We start from the raw sequence: 21,961 nt of genomic DNA on the forward strand, positions 1-21,961 counted from the left end.
ATGCACCTCCTTCCTATATTATGTTAGGAAAAGAAAAAGAATTCTGTACATTCCATCCATTCTTTGCTTTATTTTCATTATCACCCTGTTTTGCAAACATTACTCATTTGAAAACACCAAAATAAGGAGACATGGTTTTAGAAAGCAGTAGTCATCTTTATGACTCTAGTTGAAGAGTCCATATTTCATTGATACAACCTTTAATTTTAGGAGGCTTCATAATCGAGTTAGACAGGTAACTATCAACTAACAGAATACATATGGAGGGAAAGGAGTGACAGCAGAAAAGTCTGGGGTATAAAAATGATCCACAAGTACCTGTGCATAATTAAGTTAATGGGTCAATATAAAGAGATACAAACCAGGAAAAGACTGTAAAAGACACAGAACACAAAGTTAAGACTCCTCTGCAGTTACTACCTGACGAGGGTAGAAATCACAGGTCTAGAAAGTTATGAGTAGAAGATCTGAATCCCATTTGAGTGTTTTAGCTTCTCCAGGTTTATTTCTTTGCAAAATGGTAGATGTTTACTTCACAGTGCTGTTGTGAATGCAAACAGTTAACATGAGTTAGGCACTACAAAAATATAAGGAATTGTTACAGTGTTGGTGATAGAAAAAAGGATAGAATACGTTGCCATATGATGTAGTTGTTATTGAAAAACGTGAACCCTGGAGTCTTCTACCTGAGTTCAAATTCTGGTTCCATGTCTTAGAAGCTGTGTGACTCTGGGTGAAGTACTTAACATCTGGATGCCAGTTTCTTCATCTGAAGATGAGGATAATAATAATCTACCTCAGAGGGTTGTGGTGAGATGTCAATGATTTAATACATGTAAAAGGCTGAAACAATGCCTGGCACTTAACAAGCACCCAATAAAAATGAACTATTGTTATTGTTGCATTGCTATTTATTAATAGCAGGCATAAACAACTTGGGACCTGGCTCCCCAAAGCAAAAAACAAGTACCTGGGTGGAAAATGGGATAGAAAAGTTCTTAGTATATCCACTGCCATCCTTCAGAAACAGCAGACAGGAATCAACTTTGTAAGAGAGAGAAGGTGGGCTATACTATAGCAGCTTGTTAATGAACCTGATGGGGTGACACATCTTACTCATTCTAACTGCTACTACTCTTTAGGGAGGTAACTGAAGAAAAAGAAAGCAGCTTTGGTTTTTGGAACTACTCTTATGGTTTCCTCGAGTGTTTCTATAGAAATTGTACTATAAAAGGCAAGTATGTATCTGCCACAGCAAAAATGGAACATTCCAAGCACACATTTTAGCGTATGTGTCACTGCTATAAACACTGACTGAAGAGCCAGGGAACCTGAATTCTAGACCTGGTTCCAATATTACCTATTTGTGTGGCCGTGGCCTTGGCTTTCAACATACCCATGGGAGCAAAGAGGTCTTGTCTTGAATGAGATGAGATGGTCTTTAAAGTACTTTCCAACTCTAACGATCAGATTCTATGACAGATGAGTTTCTTTCCTTGGTAATGGTTATAAAAATTTATTAATATTTTACTAAAATGAAGTTCAGTAGAACTTCTGTTAGAAAAATGAACCTGCTGAATCATATATAAGCTTAGAGCATATATATGATTACAATTTAGGAAACACAATTACCCACAATAATGACTGTGAGCATGCTATCATTCTTAAACTTGTCATCAATCCCAAAAGGACATGTTACAAAAACAAACAAAAAATATGATGCTAAAACTTTCTGGTTTTAGATTTGTCTAAAAATATTTTTTTAATTTGATAGATAAAAAAGATACTTATTAGAGAGGGCCAATTTAATTGAAACCGCACAATATAAATAAAAAACACTGGCAACTTTCATACTAGTTAGAGAAGATGTTTTAATTAATGCCTTACCAACATTATGTACCATTTTCCAAGCCTTAAGATAGCGAGTGAACTTTTTAAAGGTAAGAAAAGTGTCTTATTAGGGTCTCAGAAGCCCCAAGAGCATCTAACAATATGCCTCAGCACACAGTGGGCACTCACCAAGATCTGCTCATTGAGCTGGGGAACAAAAAGCATTACAATAAGGTGGTAGTTGGAGAGCTCATCTCTGAAACCTAATTTTTAAACAAATAGGAAGGTGCTTAATACTGAATTTAAGAAATTAATAACTTCAATTCTGGCCCAATTTATTAACACCAATAGATATTCAGTTTTTCTCTTAGATAGTTTTTTATGTTACTGACTTTAAAAGTAGATTAATATCAATTCTTTTCTACTTTTTCCCTTCATCGTTTTTCTTTTTTTTAAGACATCATACAACCTCATTTCAAAATGAAGGCTTTTATCTGGACCCTAAGTGTGCTATTCTTCCTACTAATGGGCATTGGACATTGCAGAGGAGGACAGTTCAAAATTAAAAAAATAACCCAGAGGAGATACCCTCGTGCCACAGATGGTAAAGAGGAAGCAAAGAAATGTTCATACACATTCCTGGTACCTGAACAAAAAATAACAGGGCCAATATGTGTCAATACCAAAGGGCAAGATGCAGGTACCATTAAAGACATGATCACCAGGATGGACCTTGAAAACCTGAAGGACGTGCTCTCCAAGCAGAAGCGGGAGATAGATGTCCTGCAATTGGTGGTGGATGTAGATGGAAACATTGTCAATGAGGTAAAGCTGCTGAGAAAAGAAAGCCGTAACATGAACTCTCGTGTTACTCAACTCTATATGCAACTATTACATGAGATTATCCGTAAGAGGGATAATTCACTCGAACTTTCCCAGTTGGAAAATAAAATCCTCAATGTCACCACAGAAATGTTGAAGATGGCAACAAGGTACAGGGAACTAGAGCTGAAATATGCTTCCTTGACTGATCTTGTCAATAACCAGTCTGTGATGATCACTTTGTTGGAAGAACAGTGCTTGAGGATATTTTCCCGACAAGACCCCCATGTGTCTCCTCCTCTCGTCCAGGTAGTGCCACAGCACATTCCTAACAGTTATCAGTATACTCCTGGTCTGCTAGGAGGCAATGAGATACAGAGGGATCCAGGTTATCCCAGAGATTTAATGCCACCACCTGATCTGGCAACTTCTCCCACCAAAAGCCCTTTCAAGATACCACCAGTTACTTTCATCAATGAAGGTGAGTTACCTCTTACCATTAAAAATGGAAGTACAAGGTTAATATGTTTTATGGTTTATGAGACAATGCTCGTAATACATGCCTATTCTTCATTTTGGTGATGTAATTATACATGAACATTAAATTTTGTTTTTGTTTTCTATCAACCAAGAATTGATCTTAAATACATCTCTCAGCTCTAAGAGTTCATAGAAACAGTATATTTCGTGGAAAAAGTAGTCTTTCATCCAAATTCTTACAATCTAAATTACTAGCACTGAGACAGGAATGAGTCCACAGTCCACTCCTAACCTCTATGACCATCCTCTCGGACTCCAACTAGATCCTCACGACTGCTAAACAATCCTTTCATTTACCTCTTGATGCTCTTCCCATCACCATTGTCCTCAAAAGGAACATGTAATAATTTGCTTTCACTCTCCTAAAGCCTAGAATTAACCCCCTCTTATCTCCACTCTCAGCACATGCACCACCTACTGCTGTGCTGAGATTAAGTCTACTCAGGCCTAGGTTCCTTGTGCTTTCCTATCTTGAAAACATTTGCACAAAACCCATGCCTTCTTGCCCTCAGTCTCAAGAGGAAAAGATATCCCTCCTATTTTCCAAAGCTAAAATCCTACCGTTGTACCCTGTAACCATGTAAGTATAAGTAAGTTTTCAATACATAAAAAACCTGAGAATTGATCCTAATATCTCTACCTCTGTTTCTAATTTCATTCCTTCTTCCCTTCATTATCAGTCACTGATCAAGGTGCCCAGAATAAAAAGATGAATAATTCATCTTTGTTGCAGTCTAGTAATAAGCTCACTGCTAACTTTCTGAAAACATTTATTTTACACCTACATCCAATTTCTCATAAGCCATTCTCCTGAATTCTTTACAAGTTGATTTGTTTTCTTGGAGTAAAGGGAAAAAACCCAAATGCCCAAAAGTAAAAAAAAAAAAAAAAAAAAAAAATTAATTACAGTTCATTCACTTACTTTCTGAAAAGGCAGGACAAAAAACTGCACACAGACTATGAAATAATTTTAAACAACAACAAAAACACAGAACAAAGACAAAGACTGGAAGTATGTACATCACAAAGTGGACGTGTCTTTCTGCAGCAGTGGACACCACTGACCATTCACATCTCTGCTTTCTTGGGCCTCCACATCATAATACTCTGACTCTTCCTACTTCTCTAGGTCCTTCAACTGGCATCTTTTTCCTTCTCCTATGGCTTAAAAAGGCTTTCTTAAAGATACTCTGTTTTAGAGGTCTATACTACTTCAAGGCTACAGGTATCACCACTGCTCAGATGACTCCTGCATGGAGCTCTCCCTCTTGATCGTAACCAAAGCTAGATGTTTGCATCTGGATATTCGACCATTACCTCACATGCTGCTGCTTCCTCTACTGAAATGCCTTCTTTCAGCTTATCTGTCAACCTGGCAGATTTCAAGGCTTAGCTAAAATAGTGTCTTAAATGTTATACCTACTCAGATTCAAACAAACGTATCTAGATGGCTCCTTCCCCAAATTGCTGACTATGCCTTGACTATGTTTTTTACATCATATTACACTGGAGCTATTTGTTTGCATGTCTGTCTCTCTTCTAGACTGAATGCTTCTGGAAGAAAGTGAACTGTCTTTTCATTTTTCTCTCTCAAACATCTAGCCAGGATTAGGTTTGGCATGCTGTACTCAGCACATTGTAAGCACTACAATAAATACTTGAAGAACGAATAAATAAATTAGTAACTGAACCCTAAAACAATCTTTTCCTCAAACTGGCATTCTCCTTTTAGAAATAAGTAAATTATTATTATAAAAGCAATAATTACCGAAGAAAATCTAGAAAACACTAACAAACTTTGTAAAAAGGTTTGCTGAATATCCAAATACTCAGAAATAAACTACAGTTAACACTCTGGTAGTAACCTTCAGGTCTTTCTCATCCCCCGCCCCCATAGACATGGTAACCAATATTCTTGCAACTTTAAAAATTAACTTCGTTCTTTTTTTTCCTCTATGATTATACTCTCAGGATATAAATTTCTGTAAGTAAAATTGATAGGTAAATGGATTTTGACTTCTCTAGTTTGGTGTATGTTACTACCCATTTTGGAATTCCCTTGGCTCATCTTTGACACTTCCCTCCTGTCCCACACATGTAGTCAACTAAGTTCTATCCATGTTGCTTTTCAGTCTTTCACGCATGTGTCCCTTATTTCTATTCAGAGCCAGAACTCTAACTTAGATCCAAATTATCTATGGAAGCAGCTAGAGGATAGAGACATCCTGGATTTCTAGATGGGTGACCTTGGCGGGGCTGGGGGCAGGTGGAAAGGGTTCCTCTGTGCCTTAGAATGTCTCTACTCTCTGTAACACAGACACAACATTTCTTATATTCACTGTTGAATTATCAGTTACCTTCACATGTACACACAGTACTTATACACACATCTAAATAAAATGCCTTCCATCTACAATACAAGCTCCTTCCTGGTAGATGGATACTGTGTCATTTGCAGATGCTAAATAAATGCTGGTTGACTTGATAACTACATTTTTATAGAGATTTGTAAAGTTGTCATTCCAAAGACCTTCATGAAAGTACTTTAACACATTCTATTGTACTGGAGTCATTCATTTTATAGTGTTCTAACAGTAACAACTGGCTAGTGTTCCATTAAATCAGGCAAATGATGATCATTATTAAGATTTCCAAAGGAATAACGTGTATGAAATGATCACCTGGGTATAGAAAGAAAAAAAAATATATTTCTATATTCTTTTAAAATATGTCTTGTGTAAGCTTTTACTGTATACAATTTACCAGTAGTTTTTACATACAATTTATAATACATACAATTTACATACAATTTATAAATAAACATATCTGAAGTGTGTGAAATTTTTTTTAACTGATGGGATGTACAATTATGTAAGTATGAAGATGACTGCCATGGAGTATTTTCTGTGGGTACTGATCTTAACTAGAGGTATCACCAGTTCTAGAAGAAATGATTATTCACATATTCATACACTGACACACGAAAAATGCCTAAGCAAAATGAGATACATCAGTTCTAGGTTTTATTACACATTGAGCTGTAGTGCAAAAAAATCTAGTATTACAGACTTAAATCTCATGCTGAGGATTTAGCATATCAAAGGTCCCATTAAACAGACTTTTGCTTTAATGAAACAATGGTGTATATATCCAAAATAAACCAATCCTTAATGTAAAAATTAAGCACGTGCATAACTTTTTCTGTTATTCATTATTTATTTGTTGTTATAAGTAAACATTAACTTTTTATTTTTTTCTATAAATGTTGGTCTCTGAAATTCAAGGACATAATTAGCTACAAGGGAAACTGCACAGAATTAAGGAAACTTGTTTCCTTTGTTATTGACCCTGGGTAAGTCACTTTGCCTGTGTTTTCTAGTTTGTAAAATTAGAGAGTGCTGGTTGGACTGGAAGATTCTAACACCTCTTTCTAGTTCTAATATTCTGTGATTCTTATCAAATATAAACTACTACAAGCAACAATAAATAGACTTGCTATTTTTTCTTTACATATAATGTGCTAAAATCTTTGTTCATATTACTCTTATGTCAGACTGGAAAATATGTCTAAGCTGTTTGGGTACTTGCACAAAAAAGGGCAAAGATGGATGTCTATTGCTGTACTTACATATGCTTCTGGCACCAAGAAGTTCATATTACTGCACTCTACATGTAGGTACATGATCATTCTAAACTCTTTAAATGCATAATGTATATGTATTATTTAAAAAGTGTCCTAGCCAGTAACAAAAAAGTCAAATACTGTACAATTCCACTTATACGAGGTACCTAGAGTAGTTAAATTTGTAGAGATAGAAAGTAGAAATGGTGGCTGCCAGGGGCTGGGGTGAGGGGAGGATGTGGAGTTGTTATGTGATGGGTACAGAGTTTTAGTTTTGCAAGATGACAAGAGTTATAGAGATTAACTGTACAATAATGAAAATGTACTAATGCCACTGAACTGTATACTTAAAAATGGCTAGGCTGGTAAATTTTATGTGATATATATCTTACCAGCATTTTTTTTAACATCTTTATTGGAGTATAATTGCTTTACAATGGTGTGTTAGTTTCTGCTGTATAACAAAGTGAATCAGCTGTACATATACATATGTTCCCATATCTCTTCCCTCTTGCATCTCCCTCCCTCCCAACCTCCCTATCCCACCCCTCCAGGTGGTCACAAAGCTCTGGAGCTGATCTCCCTGTGCTATGCAGCTGCTTCCCACTAGCTATCTATTTTACGTTTGGTAGTGTATATATGTCCATGCCACTCTCTCTCACTTTGTCCCAGCTTACCCTTCGCCCCTCCCCGTGTCCTCAAGTTCATTCCCTAGTATGTCTGCATCTTTATTCCCGTCCTGCCCCTAGGTTCTTCAGGACCATTTTTTTTTTAAGATTCCATATATATGTGTTAGCATATGGTATTTGTTTTTCTCTTTCTGACTTACTTCACTCTGTATGACAGTCTCTAGGTCCATCTACTTCACTACAAATAACTCAATTTCATTTCTTTTTATTTATCAGCATTTTTTAAAAAGGTGTTTTAATGACAATTTTATATTTTCGTTCAAAATGGTTACAAGAAAAATGCACCTCAAGAGAACAAACTTACTATGAACTTATGGCAAATAACAGAATACTTTTGTTGGTTTACAATAAATAATCTCCAGAAACATTACTTTCCCTCTACCTAAAAAACAAAATGTTTAAGAATGTAACTATACACTTGGCAAACTGCCATCAAAACAATTCTTAACTGTTAATGTTATTAATTGGCTAAATTTTGGGTTCGTCTTTCATAAAAGGGTTCACATTTTTCCTTTTACAAATGGTGTATTTATAAAAATAAGTTCATTCCTTGTAGGTGAATGAAGTTGAGAAAGTTCCTTCATAGTATGTTAGAGAATAGATCTGAATACCAGGAAACTTGGATTCTGGCCAGGCTTTTCCGAGGCCCAGTTGCTAAAAGAGTTTGTTGTGATGACTAAATGAGGTGATGCATGTAAAAATGCTTTGTGTACAGTCTGAATATCATTATTACATTTTTTGAGTGCACTTTCCAATACATGCCTTGCCACGTATGGGAATATAAAAGGTAAGCTTAAAAAGTTAAATTTGAAAAACAGTCATTAGAAACTAAAAAAAATGCTTTTTAGTGGGTAATAAGCTAATTTTCAATTATTTATAATGTTTCCTATTAGTAAATTTTAAAAATGCAATTGGTTTCAGTGGCATATTTATATTAGCACTTAAACTAAGAGAAACTAAAGAAGACTGGTTAAGCAAAGGGGCTGAAGTAAGATTCCATTAACCAGTTATAAAAAATAATTGGTATATTCTTAAGTAACTTCAATATAAAAGCTCAGGTTGCTAACTGCATTTTAAACTTATACATTAATACAAGAAAGAATCTATTATCACTTTAGAAAGTATTTGCCTCAAATTTCCCAGTCCAGAAATGCTGTTGAATATACTTACCTTATGCTTAACTCACAACCCAATTAAAAAGTTTACCTCTTAAAAGATTTTACTTGCTGACCAATTATTTGTCTTTTGTCCTATTTCTCCTATCACAAAGAGCACAGGATTGGGACAAAGTAAGAAAATTAATGAGGAATTCAACAACAAAAAGAAAACGATTTTCCTTTTAACTTTAGTAATTAAACAGTTTCTTTATAGAAAGAGAAGAGGTAGGTTAAATAAAGATGGTTCCCAGTAAAGGTGCTATTCAAAGTATGAAACCTCCTGTCTTTTTTTTTTTTTTTTTTTTTTTTGCGGTACGCGGGCCTCTCACTGTTGTGGCCTCTCCCGTTGCGGAGCGCAGGCTCCGGATGCGCAGGCTCAGCGGCCATGGCTCACGGGCCCAGCCGCTCCGTGGCATGTGGGATCTTCCCGGACCGGGGCACGAACCCGTGTCCCCTGCATCGGCAGGCGGACTCTCAACCACTGCGCCACCAGGGAAGCCCCCTCCTGTCTTTTTTAACCCACTGTTCTGTTCAAAATACGGGTTCTTAATGAAAAAAAACATGTTGGAAAATATGTGGCATGACTGGTCAATGTTTTTCTTTCTATGATGAATCAGACCTGTTAACTGGAGTTTGTTAGTCTTATACAAATTTTAATCATCACAGAAACTGAGGAAGAAAGAGACTGGTACTTCAAATTCAATGTACAGAATTCCATTTTCCCGCTTTGAGAAGAATGCAATTGTGTCATAGAATATGATTATTTCAAGATTACTCAATGCAAGTCACAGATGTAGAAAACAAACTTATGGTTACCGGGGGAAAAGGGGGTGGGTAGGGATAAACTGGGAGATTGGGACTGACATATACACACTACTATAAATAAAATATTATAGATAACTAGTAAGAACCTACTGTATGGCACAGGGAACTCTACTCAGTACTCTGTAATGACCTACATGGGAAAAGAATCTAAAAAAGAGGGGATATATGTATAACTGATTCACTTTGCTGTACACTTGAAACTGACACAACATTGTAAATCAACTATACTCCGATAAAAATTTCAAAAAAAATACTCAATGCAAACAAAAGGTTAATAAAATTCCTATTTTGAAAGAAAGGTACTTCCAGTCTATACCCTTTGAACCATTAATAACAAATTCCTGAATCGTATATAAATATCATAGATAAATAAATCAATTAATTTATTTCTGATAATATAAACCAGCAAGTTAAAACTGGCTTCTCAAAAATAAAGCTGCTACTTTTTTACTAGTCATTTTAAGAATTCCTGTTAAGCATTTTGTATGGTACAGAGAAAGCAGTAAAATATTTAATGTAAGAATGATCTATAACCTAATTCTACAGCAGAAAATGAATAAGATATGCAAGTAATAATGAGAAAATATTTCTGCCAAGACCAACAGTATACACTGGGCTAAGACAGGTTAATGGTTTACTTATAAAAATAGACAAATACTAAATTTTGATATTTACTATCTTTACTGATGAGAAAAAAAATAGCTATAAGCACTGCTAATTTTATCCATATGTCTTGGAAAAGAATTTCAACCACATTTTCCTAGGCCTTTATATCAACCAAGTCTAACAGGCATCCAAACTGTAAACATGAAGCCCACTATGAAAAAGTGGGTTGAAAATTAAAGTTGAAGATAATTTTAAATTTGCATAAATTGAAGTCTTATCAAATCAAAGCTGGATCTAGAAAACCCAGAACTCCCCAGTTTGCTTAAACATCCGAGGGCTTATTAAATAGCAGGAAAGGAACAAATGGCATTTTACAAATATTCTGTCAAGATTCAAAACCTTGATGTTTCTAAATATTTTAACAGCAATTCAAATAATCTAATGAAAGTCCAACTTGTGAATATATAGTTAAACATAAAATGTAAACTGTCAAAACTATACTCAAATGACTGCAGAGCAAACATTTACAAAGATGACATTCATAGAATAAGCAAATTTCTGAAATAAGAGAAATACCTGTATGTATTGCAACAAAACCACTTCATGTGTGCATTAACTACAATACTAATAGGTTTTAAAATAAGAGCAATGCTCCTCAGATATCCTTGACTATTGTCAAAGTGACAATTTAGAAAAAAAAGTCTGGTTAACGTGGTAAACAACTACGATGACTGCATTCTTAGACTGAAGAAATCAATTTCAACCCTACAGCCGACCTCAAGAGCTCTAAGTACCACCCTCCAACCACTGACATTTCAGACATGCAAAATTTATAACTCCGCTGGAACATCAAGCTCTCTTCTGTCTCCACGCCTCAACACATTTTACCCATGTGTGGCCTTGATCAGACCCTCTACCCCTAATGGCCAAACTCCTACTCAATCTTCACAACTCAACTCAGATGGAGCCGACTCCAGCTCTTCCCCACAAATCTAGGTTAGCTAATTCTTAGCTAGTGTTCCCATATGCCCTGCTGACTCAATCAGAGTACTCAGCAAGCTGTAGTGGAGTTCTCTCTCCCCACTTCCCACTGGACTCTATGGTTGTTTCCTTATCCCTGGAGCCTAAAGATTTCTAGCCTATCATAGATGCAGAAAAGACATTTCTGGGAAAAATAATGCAGAACTGAGGAAACCACTGTGGCTGCCAGGAATCATTTAGTTCAACAAATATTTGAGCACCTAAGTGGGTTAACCTGTGGATACACAACCAAAAATTACAGTTCTTGCTCGTGAGCAAACAAATAAACACGTTACCACGCATTACACAAAATAATTTAAGACTGGACCTGGAAATCATACTTCATTTAAACTTCTCTACCCTTCTCTGACTTGACTACGATGCGTGTTTCTGTAATGTGAAGTAGCTCATAGGTGACTGATAAAAAAGGAGAATAATATCAGTAAAACAAAGTAGTCATATTGATTCATATGGAATTTTCCCCAAGCATATTAATGTTCTGTGCCGCAAGTAACTGCAGCTGAACACAAAGTATGCTAACAGCTAACATCAGCTGCTATTTTTAGTGCACAGTTTTGCAGAACACGAGATTTTTCAGGAATACGTTATTTTTCTGCAATAGAAATGACTGTATATTCATCTTTGAATAGTCGCATTAAATTTATGAATTAAATAAACATTTATTACACAAGCTACTTAAATTGCGCAGTAAGTGTCAAGGTCAGCAACGAAGAAGAAAAGGGAACTAAGTTACTGAAGATGACTACTTTGTAAAGCACTGTGTTAAAGCCTCTGAATACTCTGTAATTTAAATTCAATAACTGAGAAGGTAGGTAGCATAAAAATAATTCACACTGAATTTACATGGAATGTGATCTAATTTATGGCCAGTCTGAAAAGGGCAAACATTATTTTTACAATAGTCCTCCCTAGCTTAAGAAACATTTATGAGCTTTCACAAACTAACCAATATCCTCATGACTATGAAAGCATAAATTCTTAACAAAATTTTAGCAAATCAAAACCATCTATACATAAAAACGATAACATGACCAAGTTGAGGTTATCCCAGGAATAAAAGGTTGGTTTGACATTAAAAATACAATCCACAGAATTTATCATATTAACAAAAGGAAAAAGAAAAACCATATCATCATGTCAGTAGATAAATAAAAAGCCTTTGACAAAATCCTAAATCCATTCATGGTAAGAATTCTCAACAAACTAGGAAATAGAAGGAACAAGAATTTTTAAAGTAGTTATTACGGCTTAAAGGAAACTATGTTCATAATAAATGCAAGACTGGAATCTCAGAAGAGAAAGAAAAACGATAAAAAAATAATCAAATTGAAACTCTATAACTAAGACATTTAATACCTAAAATAAATATAACCCAAGAAAGATAGCATTACATATTTCCAGTTTCTGCAAATTTTTAATAGTAATCTGTAGTGCTTACAAGTCACTGTATTATAATTTTTAAAAACCTGAAACATAATAAAAACATGGACTAGAGAATTGATCACCTCTGATTTTTGTGTGTGGTTTTCAATTTCCTTGTTATTTAAAATGTGAAGGCAACTTAGCTGATTCATTTGCTTAACAAAAATGTATTGACCGTCTACTTAATAGTTAAAACAGTGATGACATGAAGTCAGAAGAAAAACAAAAACAGTCTCCATCTTCAAGGAGTAATCTAGAGGGAAGAGTTTATAGTCTCTAAGAATCCCTTCTAATGACGTAACTGTGGAACTGTTTATTTAATGAGATTAATTCTACTCCAATAAGGCCCCATAAGGGACCCTGTATATACTTGGCACAGTATAGATAACACATTCCTCAAAATTTCAACAATCCTATTATCATTACAGTACAGACTTTCTTGGACGAATTTTACTTGACTAAGCTCTCTTACTTTCACACATTTTCTAAAAATTATACATGTCAGAATTTAAAAATTTTTAGTAAAATATAAAATTTGACAACTGAAATTTCTATACTTTTTTGGTTGTTCTAATAGATCTTTAGGGTAATTTTTATTTCTGAACCACTTCATATCTTGACATACTTACGAAAAAAAATCAAAGCATCAAAACACTGGAGAAGGGTGAAACGAAATAATGTTCAGTAAAGCTAGAAGCTATCTTTCTTTAGATAAAAAATATGGAAATCACAAGTTCAAGACACTCTACAAATGATTTTACAAAATGTTTTGTCATTTTAAAATTTATGAAGAACTTATCAGTGGATTAAAAAATAGGGAGTGAATTCATAAAACTGTGAGATAACATGGGGACAACTGTAGCACAGCAGTTCAGAGCATAGATGCTGGGATTAGAAAAAAGTGGGTTTAAGCCTATGGTTTAAAGACTAGCTAGTTAACTGTTTCATCTATAGAACATCTGTAAGCTATCAGAAAGTCATTGTGCAGATTAAATAAGAAAATTACTATCAGTCATATAAATTGATACAACACTTTAGAAAGGCATTTTGCCAACATTCCTGAAGTGTATTCTTATGGTTGTATGAGGGAAAAAGTTAAAAGATTCCAAAAGTTTGGGAAACTGGTTTACTTCAGGGCTTCTCGGTCTTTAATATGTGAATGTATATTGTGTTTCCGAAAGGGTAACATAATATTTAGCAGTCTAAAACTTATTTGACTGTGGTATGCCATTTTCACTGAGCATCTCAAGGGACTAGTGTGTTCCATTGAAATCAAATTTTGGAAACTAAAAATTGGGCACTATGAAGAACTGTAAAGCTGTTCACACCATTTTGATCCAGTAGATCAATCCTGCAACATTTTTATAAGTATGAAAAAATGAAGCCAATAAGAAGACACTTTGTACAGTGTTATTTATAATAGCAAAAATCAGATCCAATGTAGATCCAATGTAGATCCAATCAGATCCTCAATATCCAATGGCAGTGAAATAAACATGATATATCATCAAAGATTGCATATTACAGCTACTGTAAGTGCCAGAATGGAGACTGTAGTCCAATGGAAATGTTTGTTAAAATAAAAAGACAGAATCCAATTTTCTATGTGTGTTAGAATTATAACAATACAAAAATGTATGTATTTGGACAAAGACTTGCAAGAACAGTGGAAGATAAAACAAGTTAATGTTCCAGATAGTGGGACTGAGGTAATTCTTTTATTTAGTTTTTTTTTAATATAAATTTAGTTTTTTTAACTTGTAGAGTATTGTGTACACAATACATAAAAAGTGGTATCTGTAAACAAAGATACAAAGGTAAGACTCTTGACTAAAAACTACTTTAATATGGCTCTTTTCCTATTAAGTTTCCTGGCAATCAAAGATATTCTGATTACAGGACCATTCAAAGACTGTCAGCATGCAAAAGAAGCTGGACATTCAGTCAGTGGGATTTATATGATCAAACCTGAAAACAGCAATGGACCAATGCAGTTATGGTGTGAGAACAGTTTGGATCCTGGGGGTTGGACTGTTATTCAGAAAAGAACAGATGGCTCTGTCAACTTCTTCAGAAATTGGGAAAATTATAAGGTAAATCAGTGTTTCAGATGTGGGGGAGAGGCAGAAGAAAGCAGCTCTTGCAATAATAGTCATTATATGCAATAAATAAGATCCACAGTTAAAAAAAACTATCCATATGTTTTTCATTATCTGCATTTGTCAAAAAGACAATTCTCATCTCTGGTTTTAAAGTCAAAATTAAAACGCAGAAAGGAAACTGAAGATGTACTTTAAAATGTTTCCTTTCAGTCTGAATGACTTACACATGTATTTAATTCTTTGCAAAGACTGATCCTAATTTCATTTTCTAAGAAGACAACTGCTTTTTTAATCATGACCACATTTGTGCCCATTATCAAGTATATTTAATCAGAGATAAACAGTCCTAGAAAAACAGTCATGTTCTGGAGGTCTTATACTTTATATTTACTTACTTATTCATTTAAAAGATTTTTTTGATGTGGACCATTTTTAAAGTCTTTATTGAATTTGTTACAATATTGCTTCTGTTTTATGTTTTGGGTTTTTGGCGGCAAGGCATGTGGGATCTAAGCTCCCCCACCAGGGACTGAACCCGCACTCCCTGCATTGGAAGGGGAAATCTTAACCACTGGACCGCCAGGGAAGTCCGGGAAGTCCTCTACTTTAACAAGGGGAAAAAATCCTGCAACATAACCCCCTGAAAATACATTTAGCATTAAGATCAGGTTTACCAAACTTATATTCTGCTGCATACCTGCAATGGCAAATGCTTACTGAAATAGGATAGTTAATTGATTTATTATTTTTTTCAAATATTAACCTACAATCTTTCAAAGGAGCTTTGTTTTATCTTCTTACATTTACTTATTTTTAATAGAGTCAAAGAAGATAATTTGTTCTAAAACAGATACTATCATTTTTATTGAATATCATAAAAATGTTAGATGTCCTATTTGACTATGGTGGGGACAATATCTATATACAAAAAATTTTTTATGAGTATGAGAGAAATCAGGAACCCTTTTTAAGGGCCTGGGTAGTTTACTAGTTAATGTTTTTAGTCGCTATGAATAATTTTAGTCCCTTCTGCCTTTGTCTTATTTGTAAAGTTTGGAGGTAGTTGTGCAAATAAATGCTGACAAATTAAGAGAAAGCAAAACAAAACAAAGTGATTATATGGGACTTCAGTAGAACAGGTGATCTACAAAAATGGAAGGTCACATTACCACTTAAATTGTCAATATTTTTATGCTATCGAATGTTTAAAACTTATCTATAAGAAGTTTACTATCTCTATACTTATTCATGTAAGCATGCTCTCTGTTTATTAAACAGAAAGGATTTGGAAACATAGATGGAGAATATTGGCTTGGACTGCAAAATATCTATCTGCTTAGCAATCAAGATAATTATAAGTTGTTGATTGAATTAGAAGACTGGAGTGATAAAAAAGTCTATGCAGAATATAGCAGCTTTCGCCTGGAACCTGAAAGTGAATTCTATAGACTGCGCCTGGGAACTTACCAGGGGAATGCTGGGGATTCTATGATGTGGCATAACGGTAAACAGTTCACCACACTGGACAGAGATAAAGATATGTATGCAGGTGAGTAAGAAAAAACTGATGTGTATTCTCTGTAGAATCACCACTTTCTACGTATTAAATAGAACCCTGTTATTAAAGTACTGCCATTAAAGTCTTTTCAGAAAGGTCGTTTTGGACTCAGTCAAAGAGAATACAACCTGCTGAAAGGAACAGCTTTTAGGAGCTCTTCTCTAAGGCAATCCCAAAGTATGAACTCTGTGAACAAGGTTCTGTTGTTCTAACTTGATGGGGTGGGGATGGGAAACAAAACATACTCATCTGGAAATAAAACTTCCAACTGCCTAAAATTGCTAACAAATCCCACTGGACCCCTACCATATGCTAGACACTGTTGTAGGTGCTGAGGAATACAGCAGTGAACAAAGTTCCTGCCCTTTTGGAACTTACTTTCTAGAAGGAGACAAGATGATTTGTTAGGTGGTGACAAGTACTTTAGGAAAAGTAAAACCGAATAAGGGAACAGGGGGTGGGTGCCATTTTATGTGGGTTGGCCAAGAAAGGTAACATTTGAATGTTACCCAAAGGGAGTGAAGGAAACAAGCCATTTGGGTACCTGGGGTAAAGGTACTTCTTGCTAAAGGGGACTAGCAAGACGACTGCAGCATGTGGTATAGGAATAGCAAAAAAGCTTTATTCAGAGGGGAAACAGTCTCTTTAGAAAGACTCATTTAGGCCATCCACATAATTTTTAATTTAATTTTCACATACTTTTGCCTTTTTAACCTAGGTTTCTCGCTCTGATAAAGACATACCCCTGACAGTTGATTTATTTTTACGTTCAGCTGCGTCTTGCCAAGCAGTGTATAGGTCTCTATTTCACACCGGCAAAAGAGTAAAACAGGAAGACAAATATGATCATAATACATGGCTTATTTATAGAAATTCATTTGATTGCTAATAGTATTATTTCATATTATTTTTTTGCTATTTTGAAAATCAATTTTCCCCAAACTTTACTCTGTTTAGCAACTCCATATCCTCCCCTCCCAATCTCTCCAATCTCTCTCTCTTGCACACAAAAACTACTTGCATTTTATTTATCCTGCTAGCCAGAAAATTAAATCACTTAACAACAACAACAAAAAAGCATGTACTAAGCAAAGGGCAAAATAAAAATGGCAATTCAAGTGATCCTTCAAGTAGGTGATACTGAAGCAACAGTAACAGAATAAATGAAGAAACAACACTATGAAGATAAAGGTAACTGAAATCAGTAAGAAAAACTCCCATTGTTCTAAAAGTAGAATAAGTATTTGATGGTTTACAGAGTACCACGCTTAGAAGAAACTTTTACTCTGATGTCTATATTTTTTCCTCAAAGGAAACTGCGCCCACTTTCATAAAGGAGGATGGTGGTACAATGCCTGTGCACACTCTAACCTAAATGGAGTATGGTACAGAGGAGGACATTACAGAAGCAAGTACCAAGACGGAATATTCTGGGCTGAATACCGAGGTGGCTCATACTCCTTGAGAGCAGCTCAGATGATGATCAAGCCTATTGACTGAAGGGAGACAGTCTCCAATTTAAATGACATAGAACTCTATTTTTCAGTTCCTAAAAATGTAAATGTTACATGTATATTATTTTGCACAATTCATTTCTACAGATATAGTTTTTTAAATGAATTTTACTACAACTATAAAAGGGGATTTATGAATGTAGTTTTACCTTCCCTTAATACACTGCAGATAATCTGTATCTATAATCCAAGTTATTTTTAAAATATTATTGACTAAATACAGGCAAAGTTTGTTCTCTAAAATGTAAATATTTGCCACAGTGTAAAACAAATTTTAGCTTTATTTTAAATCAAAATTCAATCATGTTCAAGATCCTTATCAATTTATTTAAAAACTTTATGAAAATGCTATAACTTCCAATGGAAAAAATAATTTTAAGATTTCAGCAAAATAATACATTTTATTTATAAAAATGTAGACAGGAAATTAGAAGAAAACTCTAGTTTTGCCAACATTCTGCATTGAATAAAAGTTACTTCAAATTGAATCTGTGCCTTTCACATGAAACAATTAAATATGAATTCCTGACAATATATTTTATGTCAATTTCCCAAAAGAATTAAGAAACCCACAGTATTAAAATATGTATCTTTAAAAATAAAAAAATAACGTATGCCGTATTTCAATTGTCAATTTATAAAAACAGAAATATACAAATGAATTTTTCAATATTATCTTCATATGATTTGCTGAACATCAAAATCTCCTGAAATCTATTTTATGTTGTTATATCAGTAAAGTGTTGATATTACAAAAGTGCAGAATATTTAGTGAGCCAATGGTTTAAAGAACTGAATTATAACTCTAAGTTTATTTATTAATACTTTTCCCTCCCTAATTTACTGATCTTTACTATTTAGAAAAAACTTGTCTGCTAGTCAAGTCAGAAAGCTTGGACATCTTTACAAGCATTACTGCATACTTATGGGTGAGACTAAAATAACTTCAAGAAACTGTTAGATATTTTTCCAATACTGAGATTCAACAGCTTCAGAATGGAATCCACAGGGGTTTGCCTAGTCCAAACTGTCAATTCCAGTGTGTGTGTGTGTGTCTTTAACTCATCTTTGCAACTAACAACTTTATTACCAATCTTCCAGAACAATTTTCTTCTAGAAATTATGTTCTGCTTAGAGCTGACCTTCCCTTAATTCATTTGTGAACTAAAAATTTTAGAGAAATCTCTTGAGACTTTTGCACAACCAATCAAAACTGAAGATAATTATCTGAACAACTCAAGTCCATCAACATGACCAATGTTTTTGCTCTGCCACATCTCAAAATAAAACTTCTGGTGAAAGAAGGTAAGAGAACATCAAACCCTGATGTTATTCTTTGCTTTACCTATGGTCATTTCGGAATGGCTTTAAAGTCCCTCTCTACCACCCCCAGAACCAGAAAAATCTGCTGTAAGATTTCTGGGAGAAATTAGGTATCGAATTGTTTCATCAAATCTTAACTGAATAAAATTTTACTAGGGCATTCCATTTATTTGCAGAACTACAGCATTTCACTTAAATATCCAAAACGCTATTAAAGACAAGTCTTAGAGAATTTTCACAGAAGAGGAATATTATTAAAGCTAGAATCATGTGAAAGTCAACAAACTAGAAAACTGTGCTGAATGCTAACTGCCTTGGCCACAGGGTCCATTGTGCTCTCCTTTGTAGAGGTGATATAGCTCTGCTCTGAAGTTCCTGGAAAGCTTAAGAATGACTCAGGCAAGTGAGTTCCTTGAGATCAAGGAATAAGAAGCAGTATTGGGCTTCCCTGGTGGCGCAGTGGTTGAGAGTCCGCCTGCCGATGCAGGGGACAGGGGTTCGTGCCCCGGTCTGGGAAGATCCCACATGCTGCGGAGCGGCTGGGCCCGTGAGCCATGGCTGCTGAGCCTGCGTGTCCGGAGCCTGTGCTCCGCAATGGGAGATGCCACAGCAGTGAGAAGCCCGCGTACCGCAAAAGGGGAAAAAAAAAAAAAAAAAAAAAGAAGCAGTATTATATCATAGCTAAGCATAGGTCCTAAAGGCAGAACTGCTTGGGTTTGTGGCCCAAATCTACCAGGTACATGTGTTCCCTGGGGCAATTTATGTATTCCTGCCTCAGTTTTGTTACCTATAAAATGGAGATAACAACAGTACCTAGCTCACGTAGTTACTGTGAAAATCAAAGGAGGTAATACATGTGGTAAAACATTTAGAATAATGCCTGACACTAGTAAGTACTCAGTAGCCTTTAACTACCAGATTACTACTGCTCATCTATGTACTTTCTGCATTACCTATCATGGTGCCTTGCACAGAGTGAGTAATAAATGTACTAAAAGAAACAATATATCCAAATTTTCAGGTGCAAAATTACACTGATCCATGATCTTCATTTGCAAACCTAACAGAGCTATGTCAGCTATTATGGCAGGTAGTTAAGAGAATGGGCCGTAAGAAAAATTAAGGTAAGAATAGCCATAGTAAGGGATTTCAGCCTAATGAGAATCTTGTGAGAGATTAGATAAGTCACATGTATGGTAGGCAAGGTCCGATAGCTAGCTACTTTGCAGGTTACAAAGGAATAAGGTGTGGCTGCCTGACCTTCAGTAAGATTGAGCTATAACCTTGCAGCTGGTTTATAGAAGGATTATTTATGCTTAGTTATTTTTAATAAATGAAATGAAGCTTATCCTAAAAATGACTTAGACCCTATTCTCCACTCAGTGGGATACCATCAATGTCAAGGAAAGTTGGCATATCTGAAGTAGACTTTTAAAACATGAGATATTGGATGAGGCCAATATTAGAAACCATCCTGAAATTTAGTAGATATGAACTAACAAGCTCATCCTCAGGCTCCAAGCCTGGTTGAGTATAAAGATCAAATTTTCAGTCTAATATTCAGTTGACTCTATGAGTCATGATACAGGAGTGCTAATTCTTCTAGCATTATATTTCTTAGGACTCCTACTGGTAATAATATAATAAGCCTGTAAAAACTTCCACAATCATGAAAATGTTTTAAATTACTTGTAAACCTTTACTAATGTGATATGATTTTTATATACTTAAATTAATCAATGGTAAGTTAAAAATTATTACATCCTAGCAATTTTTTAGTCTTTTATTTGTGTCTTAGAAAATAACTAAGTTAAGAAAAGAATGATTCCACTTACGATGATGCCATGACCCCTCCTCAAAAAGCCATCTAAAAATAAGCTCAGTTTTCAATTTTATCAGTGGGGTCAATAGTTATTACATCGTAATTCTATAGATAATTACAGGAAAGACTGAAGAATGAACTCAAAATTAAAACTAAAGACAGATTTCCAAAATATTAATATAATTCCACAATGCTTTCTTTGAACTATAAATGAAATGGTTATAATGCATATCTTTATAGCAAGTGAATTTAACCTCCCTTGTCCCAGTTTCTTCACTTATAATATATGAATAATATCACGTATCTTATAAATTGTTGTTAAGAATTAGATAATTTATGTAAAGTATACAGGGTTGGGCAGAGGATTAAGTTGCAAATAAATGTTACTCATTAAGATTTTTATTATTAGTCTCCTGTTAAGGTTTGCTAAAAAATTTACAAAATACATTACTGAAATATCAGCTGTTGGAAACACTACTGGCAAAGCTGTTGGAACTGGGGGAACCTGATTCTGTTTATGATTAAAATGCAGATCTGTATAGCTTCTACACATGATATTTTTTAAAGATATAAGGCTCTTAAGAGAAAAACTATGAAAATCGGAAAGAAATCAATGTAACCCCATCCCCAGCCCTTTTATATCACAAGTCTTTGAGTGGTCTAAAGTAAACTTCAGAAAATATACCATTAAAGAATGTTAGAAGAATTTTAAATATATAAAAAAGAATGAGGGTAAAAGGGGATATAAATGAGGTAATGGAAAATGGGAATGTAATTCTGGCTAAAGAAAAAGCTAGGGCTAGCTGCCATTTGGTCAGAGCTCATTCTCAAGATTCAAAAGAAAATGACTGAACATGCTTTATTGCTGTTTTAGAACTCAATATGTAATCTTAATGAGAAGAATAAGGTAAAGTAATCCATGGTGTGTATTATATATGAATTAAACAAAAGAAAGGAAAATGGAATAAAACTCTTAAAATATGAAAAGCCAATGACATTTTTTGACCATTAGGCATTTTTGAGATCAGTGTCAGAGATTTCTATACATTTAACCAAGTAAAATTCTACCAAAGGGGCAGGAAAACAAT

General features: G+C 34.7%; 2 protein-coding genes across 3 annotated transcripts in view; one reads left to right on the forward strand and one right to left on the reverse strand.

Moving 5' to 3' along the window:
• The window catches only part of RALGPS2 (Ral GEF with PH domain and SH3 binding motif 2), a 160,419-nt gene that overhangs the window by 49,377 nt on the left and 89,081 nt on the right, over positions 1–21,961 (reverse strand). The window lies entirely within an intron of this gene.
• On the forward strand, positions 2,287–17,715 carry ANGPTL1 (angiopoietin like 1). Its single transcript, XM_082614468.1, has 4 exons — positions 2,287–3,133; positions 14,454–14,647; positions 15,935–16,205; positions 17,527–17,715. Exons 1-4 carry the CDS (start codon positions 2,311–2,313, stop codon positions 17,712–17,714), a joined length of 1,476 nt encoding a protein of 491 aa, XP_082470594.1. The 5' UTR covers positions 2,287–2,310; the 3' UTR covers position 17,715.

Source organism: Mesoplodon mirus, assembly GCF_964341445.2.
Source record: "Mesoplodon mirus genome assembly, chromosome: 3".
In the NCBI taxonomy this organism is placed as follows: Eukaryota; Metazoa; Chordata; class Mammalia; order Artiodactyla; family Ziphiidae; genus Mesoplodon; species Mesoplodon mirus.

Coding starts and splice junctions, on each gene's coding strand:
- ANGPTL1 (XM_082614468.1), top strand. CDS start 2,311: ATGAAGGCTTTTATCTGGACCCTAAGTGTGCTATTCTTCCTACTAATG. Junction 3,134..14,453: donor AGTTACTTTCATCAATGAAG/GTGAGTTACCTC, acceptor TTCTGATTACAG/GACCATTCAAAGACTGTCAG. Junction 14,648..15,934: donor GAAATTGGGAAAATTATAAG/GTAAATCAGTGT, acceptor TTTATTAAACAG/AAAGGATTTGGAAACATAGA.